At 35.6% G+C, this 10,355-nt stretch overlaps 2 protein-coding genes across 2 annotated transcripts; both read right to left on the bottom strand.

Moving 5' to 3' along the window:
* Positions 1 to 4,850: 4,850 nt before the first annotated feature.
* Positions 4,851 to 6,391, bottom strand: LOC145108659 (akuammiline synthase 1-like). Its single transcript, XM_079045732.1, has one exon. The coding sequence runs from the start codon at positions 5,929 to 5,931 to the stop codon at positions 4,990 to 4,992; it is 942 nt and encodes a 313-aa protein (XP_078901858.1). The 5' UTR covers positions 5,932 to 6,391; the 3' UTR covers positions 4,851 to 4,989.
* Positions 5,932 to 6,399, bottom strand: LOC145127417 (akuammiline synthase 2-like). The gene has a single exon (XM_079062622.1). It carries the CDS (start codon positions 6,397 to 6,399, stop codon positions 5,932 to 5,934), a length of 468 nt encoding a protein of 155 aa, XP_078918748.1.
* Between the last annotated feature and the right edge of the window lie 3,956 nt (positions 6,400 to 10,355).

The following is a 10,355-nucleotide window of genomic DNA, read 5'->3' as shown; positions in this document are numbered from 1 at the left end:
AGGCTTTCGGTTCACTTGACTGTAGGATTAGCAGTGAGTGCATGGATCAGAATTATCCTTTGATCCAGCTTTCGCCTTGAGATTTGACTTCTTTTCTGTGCGAACATAATTGGAGTTTTGGGAGTTCCAAAACTGCTTCCTTTCATTGAGATTCTTTTGATATCTTTTGTTTCGCTGGCGTTTTTGTTCAGCAAGCTACTTTTGAGACTTGTGTATGTTTTCTCTTGGCTTTGGTCTCTCATCATGAGTTTCACTCTTCAGTGAAGAAGTTTCGCTTGCAGCCGTCATTGGTTCGCTTGGGATTTCTTTGGTACCACTTATGCTCGGTACATCAAAGCTTGTAGGCTTGTTGAGTGGTTTTGCCACGTATCTGCCTTTAACCCTCCATGAGGTTCTCTCTGATAAACCGAAAGTCTCATCTGCATTTTCGATTGGAGCAGACCAAAAAATAATTATCACAACCACCTGCGTTATCTTCATTTACTATGGCTGTCAGTTCGGCTGTGTGTTTCTGAGTAACCCCTGACGTGGTGTATACCTGATTTGGTACAGTTTGTACCTTTTGATAAACCACTGCTTTCGGTTTCAGAACTTTGGATTTATCTTGGGACATCCGAGCGAACTCAACCGAATTCTCAGATATAAGACCTTTGGTAGGTTCGGTTTCGCTTTTGACAAATTCTGAACAGTCAACCACATCCTCTACAGAAATTTCACTCATATCACTGTCCTCGTCAAATTCAGAAGTGTTCTCAACATTTATTTTGTTTTCTGAACTTAACTTGGCATTCAATGAGTCAAATTTCTGTATGGTTTCGGTCTTGATTTTCAATTTATCATTCTCGTCCAAAAGATTTTTAAGCATGTCCTTATGGTCTTTGGACTTGATAAAGGACTCGATTTTGTCCAGACCAACCCTGTAGGCGTCAGAGATTTTATCTGAAGAAACAATAAATTCACAGTTATAACCATCAATATCAACTTCGTGCTCCTTTAACTCCAGGAAGGGCAAAATCATTTTGTGAATCTTTTTGCCGATTTCACAGTCTAAATGCAATTGAGTAATATTAGTATATAAACGTTTAGCAATCATGCAAAAAATGTTTCTTTGTTTCATAAGTTTCAAGTTATCACGTTGCAAATAAATAACTTCATCTCTCGTCCTAACTAACTCTAACTTCGTCTTCTCTATCCACATCCTTCGCTCCTCATTCTTGGATGTCACCCTGCTAATTTGGTCGGTTAGGTTAGCATTTGTGAGGCGTGTTTGCATTAGACTACCACTTAAACTTGAAATTTTGAGTTTCAAATCGTTTAATTCCTTTTCATAGTTTGTTACAGGTATTTTAAGTCATTCGAGAATGGATTGTACCTTCTTGATCAACTGATCGCAGTCGTTGATCCTCTCGCTCACAGGTTTGTCAGCAAAACACTTATCTTCCTTCTGATTCTCCTCATCATACTCACATTCGGTTGTGTAGCCCCTCATTTGTGACACTCCAGCTGTCACCATCAAGCATCCCCCAACAAACTCAGTACGCTTTTCTTTCGCCACAAATGCCTTGCCATGTATGGGTTTACGTACTTCTTCATCTTCAGAGTCTGTAGACCAGACTTCTACGCCACCGAACTCGTCATCCACAATGTTCTCCTGCACAATCAAAGCATTCATTGAACTGTTAGAGGCTTTCTTCATCTTTATCTCCTCCAGCTTACGCATATAGTATGCTTCATCATCTTCACCCTCCTTCTTCTCCGATAGCTTTCTTAACATACAATCTTTGGCAAAGTGGTTTTTACCATGGCAGAAGTTGCAATCGTATCCGGTGTCTCCTACCAGTTTGCTCTCTTTCTTCTCTTCTTTTTTCTGAGGAGTATTTTTGATCTCCTCTTTCGCCTTTTCTGAGGTATAGCTTCCCTGCCAGTTTCGGTTCTTGGCAATAGGAAACTTTTTGCGAGCAAACCGCTTGGGTTGGAAACCATCATTGCATACTCTTCGCTTGTCAGATCACAATCTGACATCTCTGACTCTTCTTCATCTTCTGCCACATTCTTCTCCTTAGAGAGAAGGGCCAGGGATCTCATACCAGACACCACTTTCGCTTCCTTTGTCACAACACTTTCATGAGACTTGAGAATACCTACCATCTTTGCCAATGAATAGGTTTTAAATTGTTCGTGAGCCTTCACAGTTGATACCACAGCCATCCATTCGGGTCTTAAACCATTCATAATGTGACATTCTGTTCGATCACTTCTCTTCCAATACCGTTCTTGATCATCTTGCTCAAAAGATGGTTGAAACGATCGAATGCCTGAATAAGTTTTTCATCTGGCTTTTGTTGAAAAGCACCGAACTCAGGGAGCAATAGAGTTTGGATAGAATGTTCTAGGTCTTCATCAGTGGAATACAACTCTTTAAGTCTATCCCAGATCTCTTTTTCCGTGGTGCATGGGCTTACCAAACGAAAAGTATCAGACTGTAAAGCAAATCGGATCATTCTCATGGCTTTAACATTACACAGCAACTTATCTTTTTCGTCTTGAGGAATCTTCTCCACATCAGTTAAGAGTTTGTTGTACTCATTTTGAGTCTTAATAGTTCTATTTGTACCAGAATAAACAAAAGGACCCAGTGTTATTGCTTCCCAGATAAGATAACCATTGTCATCGGAACCAACGACGTAGTCCTCAAAGTGATGCGTCCAAACTTCATAATCTTGAGTGTATAGAATCGGGATTCTGGTTGTAGATCCAATGCTATCGGAGATATTGATCGGATTGGTTTGTGAATCTTCGTGAGACATAATGACCTTTTTCATATATCTGATAAGAATCAGACTTGTAAAGATTGAATAGGGTAATATCGAGATCTATGAACAACGTCAATGAAGGAATGACGGCTTAACAGATCCAATAAAAGCGGAAACCCTAAGAGAATTCTTCAAACAGAAGAGATGCGTATGATTTACACAGCCTCCTGCTCTGATACCAATTGATGAGAATAATATTCTCTAAGATCGATAGATTCAAACAGATATCAATAAGACAATAACAAGTAATAGAAAACGATGAACACCACAATGAATCAAACGAGTGTCGAATGATTAAAACAGCAACACCTCAGAAGAGCTCGATGAAGAGCTTCTACTTTAGAGGGTGCTAGGGTTACAATACTTGTCTAAGGAAATATTCAAGAAGCGTAATTAATATAATGCATGCATGCACTATATATACTAAACCCTAAAATCAAAACACGGCTGGACAGGCCCAAACCGTGAATACATATGGACCGAACTAACTAAGCCCAATGGCGCAACCCATATACTCAACACTATCTTACAGATATAAACTACATAAGTATTCAAACAATTTTAGCCCAAGAGGTGTATTGCCCATGATCTAAATGTCATATTACAAGTAATCTACGTTTTTTTTTTAATTTTTTTCTTTATTTTTAATTTCTATCACAACATCAAGTTCGCAAACAATATTTAACATAGCAACATGAATAGATTGAAGCAACCATATCACCAAATTTACTTATGTTTATTGCAATATATAACACAATTCCATATTTAAACTTCCATGTAAAACATAGATATTAAAAAAATAGGGGAAAAAACATATTACCTAGGTGCAAAGGAGGAGTCTGACAACAAAAGAGGAGTTTGATGGTATAGTTGTGGTGGATGTCCGACAACAGAGCTCGGTGGTGGTGGATTCTACCGCCAGAGAGAGTGAAAAGTTAGGTTGTAAATGGGACATAGAGAATTATAAGTAGAGAGTTTACCGGTGGTAGTGGTGTTCGTCCCATAGCTTTGCCAACGGTACCAAAATGGCGGCGACATGAATGATTATCGGTCAACGTGCATGATCTAAAGCTCGTAATCGCGAAAAGTGAAAGGGAAAAGCGAGATAAAGTGATTTAGAGGTAATGACGGCGACAAGTTAAGTGGCAATAGCGGAAGCTGGTTATTGGCGGCGAAAATGTATTAGCGGTGATATGGAAAATCCGGAGGGAAAGTCTCGCGTTTTTTTTTAGCATTAGTGGCGACAGTTAGTCGCCACTATTGCCCTAATGAAAGCTAAGCATCAATGTTTGATTGTATAAACGATTAATGGCTTGGATTATATAGAAATAAAGCACACAGATCGGGATAACTAAGAGCATTCATAATACATAGTTCAGTAAAAAATTTAAATGATGTGACATACCTAATTTTCATTCAATGTATTAGACTGATGGGTATGGGTCACGTCCATACCCACGTTCTGCCTGCCAGATCATCATCTTCTTCCATAACATCTAGGGGGGGGGGGGGGGATGTTCACTTTTAGAACCGACGTTGAGGAGGAGGAAAGTAGAAAAACAGAGGAAGAAGAAAGAAAAACGGGCGTTGAGGGGATGTTAATCTGTCAACGAGCAGCAACGGGAAACCAAAGGGGGGCGGTGTTGGTGGCGTTATACCGGTGTTGAGGGGCCTCCACCTCAGCAAAACGGTTTCAGTCGTTGCCCACACCGATCACTCTTAAACTACTGCCCTCACTTAGCAACCCGTTGACTTTAGAATTATAATTTGCCTTTAGAACACCATAAATAAGCACGTTGACTTGAAAACAAGATAAGCACGATAACCACGTCCACTTGACAGCACCAATTTGTCAACAAATTTCTTCATTATTTTAAAATATCATAATTTACCTAGTACTAGTTCAAAGAATACTTTTAATTTTAAATCTTAACAGAAAAATTTTAATAGACACTATTTTCATTAAATATATTTTTTCTTGGATCACACCTCGAATCTTTCCAATCAGACACCATATTTTTTTATTACTATCTATGAAATTTAAACACAAAAAATATCATTGAATACCCAGTTGTTCTCCAATAAAAAAACTATGCATAACTTTTTTTTTAATGGCTACCACACATCAAATTGCATTAATGATATTTACTCCAGCTTTGCCATTGCGTTGTTTGAATTAGCAAAAGGCTAACAGGTCAGGATCGTTTTGAATTATCTTCATGTCTTGTCTATCCAAAGACACGAGGACATCGATGCCATCCCCATTGGGAGTATTCATCATAATAATAAGATTCTTTACAACCCCACCAACAGTTACTTTTATGGGCTTACCCCACCCAAAATCAATCCCATATGTAGGAAACCTGTTTATAAGGGTATATATGTAATAGTCATCAAGTCTTTTTGACGTCTGAATCATAGCAGTGTGATCAGAACACACCTCAGCAACGATTCCCAATGCAGTTTCCATATTCTTTATACTTCGAAATCCCTTCTTTCTTTTCCTGAGTTCACCAATGATATTATGTGGTGTTAGTTCACTTTCATCCCTTGTTGGAAACTCCATCAACAGATAAAGATTTCCTATGCTTGTTTCAGGCAACGGCTCTGCTAAATTATTTCTAATGCTCATTATTTGACCCACTCCTGTTGGCTTCAAAATCCCTGAGTTGGTTTTAGAAGCTGCTGCCACTGCGCACTTATGAATTAGCCATGTGAAGGCTTCGGCTCGTGTAGGGTTCATGATCGGTTCTCCAGATTCCATGCTCATGCTTGTGATCTTGGCTTTGAGGTCGTTTATCTTTGTGTTAGGAAACACAAAACTCCTTGTGACATAGTCACCTTGTGATCTATCAGGCATATTTTTAGGAAAATTAACGTCTCTAGTCTTGTAGGAAAGAAAATGCGGATTCATGTGCGATAGATCATGATGCTCTGCTGAACGAGATCGTGTCACTGTAGCCCAGTGATTGAGGAAATTAAAAACACTGCTTGCATCTGCAATCCTGTGCGACAGAGATACTGCAACGGCTACTCCTCCGCATGAAAAATGGTTGACTTGAACGGACAAGGGTGAAGTGCTTTCGTTTTCATCATTATGACCTTTGTGGTTTGACATTTACCATATCAGATCATCTGGAAAGAGTTGATCTAGATCTTCATGGTCTGAATGGTGGAGGAAGTCCGAGAGTGGACTGTCGTTGTTTGCTTCAATGAACTCAACTCCATCGTCACTGCAGTCAACGTATGTTGGGCAAGATTTGGCCAGCCTACCAGCAAATGGATAATACTGATTTAAGGTACGTGACAAGGAGTTCTTCAGCTCAAGGGTTTTATCATGGGGACTTTGAAAAAAGCTAGAGCTTGGGTAGAATGCTACAACCGGCATGTATGCATTCACAGCAAGTTGATCAAACAACGAAAGATTATATGTTTTGAGGTGAGAAGGGGTTGGAGAAGAGGGTTTGATGATATCCCTAGAGACAATGGTGTGAAGTTGTCTTCTGCCAAATCTTAAGAGCTTGCTCACCATTATGATCAAGATATTTTTATTACTACTACCTGGCCATTGCTGTATATCATTCATTTATAGCCAAAAATTGAGAATACAAACGAATATAAAATCATCTTCATATATATAATATAATGTTATGCTATTATTAACAATAATATTTACAGAAGAAATTATAAAACATGTTTGACCAAATCATATATTATTTAAAGGCCTTCCATGTGAGAGTTACGGTGTTTAGAATCTTCTCTGGGTTTTAAATTCAAAAGGACATGCATAATTTTCCTTATGTGGAAGCAAAAACCACGTGTTTGTAAATAAAACAAAAATAAAAATAAAAGATAAAAGAGTAAAAACAGTGGTGGCTTGGGTCGTTACTACAAGAATAATGACCTTTAGTGGCAACGGAGGTCGCCGCCAAAGGACCAGAATGTCGTCGCTAAAGTGTCGCGGCTGTTGGCTCGTCACTAATATTCAAATTGTCTCTCCTAATGCTATACGTAGCCGCTAATACTATGCGTCGACACTAATGTTATCCATCACCACTAATTGTAGTTTTTTTTTTCTTATACTACAAACTAAATTTACATTTGGTGGCACAAGTTTTTAGTAGCATAATCTTTTAATGACATTATATAAGATTTTTAGCGGCATTATTTTCCTTTTGGTATGAAAAGATTCTAAATTTCATTTGCCGCTTCTTATTCCCAAAATAAAAAGCTTTTGGCAAAATTTTGATTTTCATTTACCGGTTCTTATTCCTAAAATTAAAAGCTTTCCGCCTACCCCCAAAATTTAAGATTTTATTCAAAGTTCCCACCTCAACTTTCATTGCTTTCCTTGCCCTAGTTAGTTTAGTTTTTTGAGATCGTATTCCTATTCTAATAAATGAATATTTTATTTTTCTATTGAAAAATATCATATTATTAGAACTACTCATTAATATTATATGTCATCTATCATGCTATTTGTCAACCTATTAATTATCAATTTCAAATTTCAAATTTTAAATTTTCCACTCTAATTACATTAACTTAATAAATGATTCTTTATTTTAAATTTCAAAATTAAAATTTTTTCACCCTAATTATATTAAATTAATAACATTAGATTAAAAAATAAAATAAAATTACTATAAATTATAAGGTGATATAACTTTACGTATTTATTTAAATCAACGATTACAATTTTATATAACTAAAAAAATATCTCTTAAGTAATAATTTATTTAAAATAATTGATTAATAATTATGATTTTTTAGTACAATAGTTTTATTAATTTTATAACCGTGGTTCTCACGGGTTATAAACTAGTACTGCAATAAACAAGAAAGATTGACAGGGAAGATGGAGGTGAGATTGTAAGGGGGTTTCCAATGTAAAACACGCGAAAGAGATCCATCTTTTTCTCAATCGATATTTGTTTTGGGCCGCGGTTAACGAACCTGACCTAGAAACACAACTGGCTATATCTGATTCGAAGTTGCTAACGACGATTCAAATTTCACTAAAGATCGAGAACAAGGAAGGTTTCACTCCTTCATACTATCCCTCTCTCACCGCTCATCTAGCTTTTGATGCACTGTAAGTGTTTGATTATATGTATCTATGTAATTTGATGATTGTCTCAAAAGAAACAAGTCCGTATATTCATTGAAAGTAATCCCTCCCTTTTTTTTTGGAATTTTATGTCTCTGAGTTCTGCTTTTCTTTCAATTTTTGTGGTGTGAATTTGCAGCCCAAGATGCAGAACAAAGAGGGACAAAATAGGGATATCTACATCATTTCCAATTTTTATGGGTTTTTTATTTGATTAGAAATCTTGGATGCTATATTAAACACTAGATGCAAGGGAATGTATTGTTTTCTGTGGATACTACCGATCGAGTAAATATTATGATATTTGTTTACTTTTTTTTCCTTTTCTGTATTGTAATGATCTTTTTTATTATGTTGCAGTTATGATTGTTCTTTTCCATCTCATTAGTTACCTGGTTGAGCAGAGGACAAAATGCTTTAAAGGAAAATCTTGTTCATTTTCTTCTTCATTAGTCACTATTGTGATTCCAGAATCTTCAGATGCATCTAAGGTTTATACATCTCTATCTATAAGGGGTTAATTTTCTACATTACCTTAAACCCAATTAATTTGACCGAACACACCATCTAACATAAAATAAATGACCATTTACCCTTTAAATTAGTAGTGGTAAAGAAATAACTATTATATCAATAATTTTTATAATTAATAAATATAATTCTAAATAAAAAATAAATAAAAAGTTTGGTGGTCAAGATCATGAATTTTATTCTTCATATTTTTATATTGAAATATTTAATCATGTACACAATTTCATATCTTAAAAGGTTCAGAAAATAACATTAAACTATTATCTCCTTTGTTTTATCATCATGATCAGGCGTTTCATGAAAGTCAATTTTCCTAGTCTCAATTTCTAACATATGGTGCCGGCTATCTCAAGTTAAGGTAATCCTTTACAAGATTATCTTTTTTTTTTTTTTTTTTTTTTTATTATCATTCTTTTAATTCAAAATTTAAGATTATACATTTGTACTATCTCTTGTTGCAGGTGGTCTCTTTCCTTACCTTTTACAGAGCTTTGTTAGTTATATATAATGTGGCATGAGAAAGCATTTTCAAAGGCATTGTGAACCTGCTTGTTACTTTTTAATGTTATCATTAGAAAGGTGACAGATACTATTATATTCGATATGTATATCCCTAGTTACCTATTCGTGAACTGGCATTTATAAGATTTACTTATCTTTATGTTGTTGTTATATAAGTTCAAGTTCAGTTTTAATGTAAGTATTGATACTGTGTTTTATCATTTATTATGTTAATTGTCTTTTCATTATTTTATAATTTGTTTAAATTAAAAAGAAATTAGATCTAATTTTAAACATAATTTTTTTGTGGGAAAAATATATGCCCCAAAAGAAGGAAAATGATATTTATTTTAGTAAATATATAGTGACATAAAAAAAGTGTCACTAAAACCCAAAAGTTGTTGTAGTGGTATAACAAAATAGTGCCACTAAAGCGTAAAAGGCAGCAGCGACACAACCAAAAAGTGCCACTAAAGGCTTTTAGTGGCAGCGTTTTTAGTGACACTTTTTTTTTTGTGTTGCTGATTGCCACATGGGCCTTTAGTGACACTTTTTCTATGTCACTAAATGTCATTTTGTTTGTAGTGTTAGTTTTTATAAAACCGTTCATTCCAAATACATAACAAACATTACAAAAATATAAAAAAAAAACTGCTACGAAATATTAAAAATTTAATTGTAACATCCCAAAAATCCCAGGTCAAAATTTTCATTTTAAGATAATAAAACATCTATTTTAAAAAAGTTACATTCAGTTCATAAACTATTATTCATGAATCAAAGTTATAAAGAAGACATTGTGGAAAGTCAAATCATAAATCTACTGATGTTTGTACACTCCTGCCTTCGCAACCCGATAAATACCTGTAAAATATTTAATCCACAACTATAAGCAAAAAGCTTAGTAACTTTCCAAAATATCTCATAGAACACAACATAATAATCACATATGGGTTTTCAACATCCCTGGAGCTATTAGCAGTCCTGAGTGTCACATATAACACACAATATAGACAACTATGTGTTATACGCAACCTTGAGGACTATCAACAGTCTCAGTGGGCTAACAACACGTCCTGTGGATTAACAACACACCTCACGAGTTATTAGTAACCCTCGAGACTATCTGCAATCCACAAGTTATCAACAAATCAGTTCACATATAGCAGTAATCAATAAATAAGACCCAGATGGTCAACATATACTACCACACATGCAAGTATAATAAGACGACTCACCTCACAAATAACAGCAAACACACAACAACTCACACACCTGGTAGACAAGTAATATGATACACCTAACAACAATAAAGAAGTACCCTCTCAGTCTACACCCTAAAACCCCAAAATTGACAAAAAGTTAACCTGACCAGGACTTCACGTCGAGGCCACCCATTG

The sequence above is a fragment of the Lactuca virosa genome, chromosome 1 (genome assembly GCF_052849685.1).
Source record: "Lactuca virosa cultivar CGN04683 chromosome 1, Lactuca_virosa_CGN04683_v6, whole genome shotgun sequence".
NCBI lineage: Eukaryota > Viridiplantae > Streptophyta > Magnoliopsida > Asterales > Asteraceae > Lactuca > Lactuca virosa.
The sequence above is the reverse complement of the archived record's forward strand: the minus strand, read 5'-3'. Positions and strand labels throughout refer to the sequence as shown.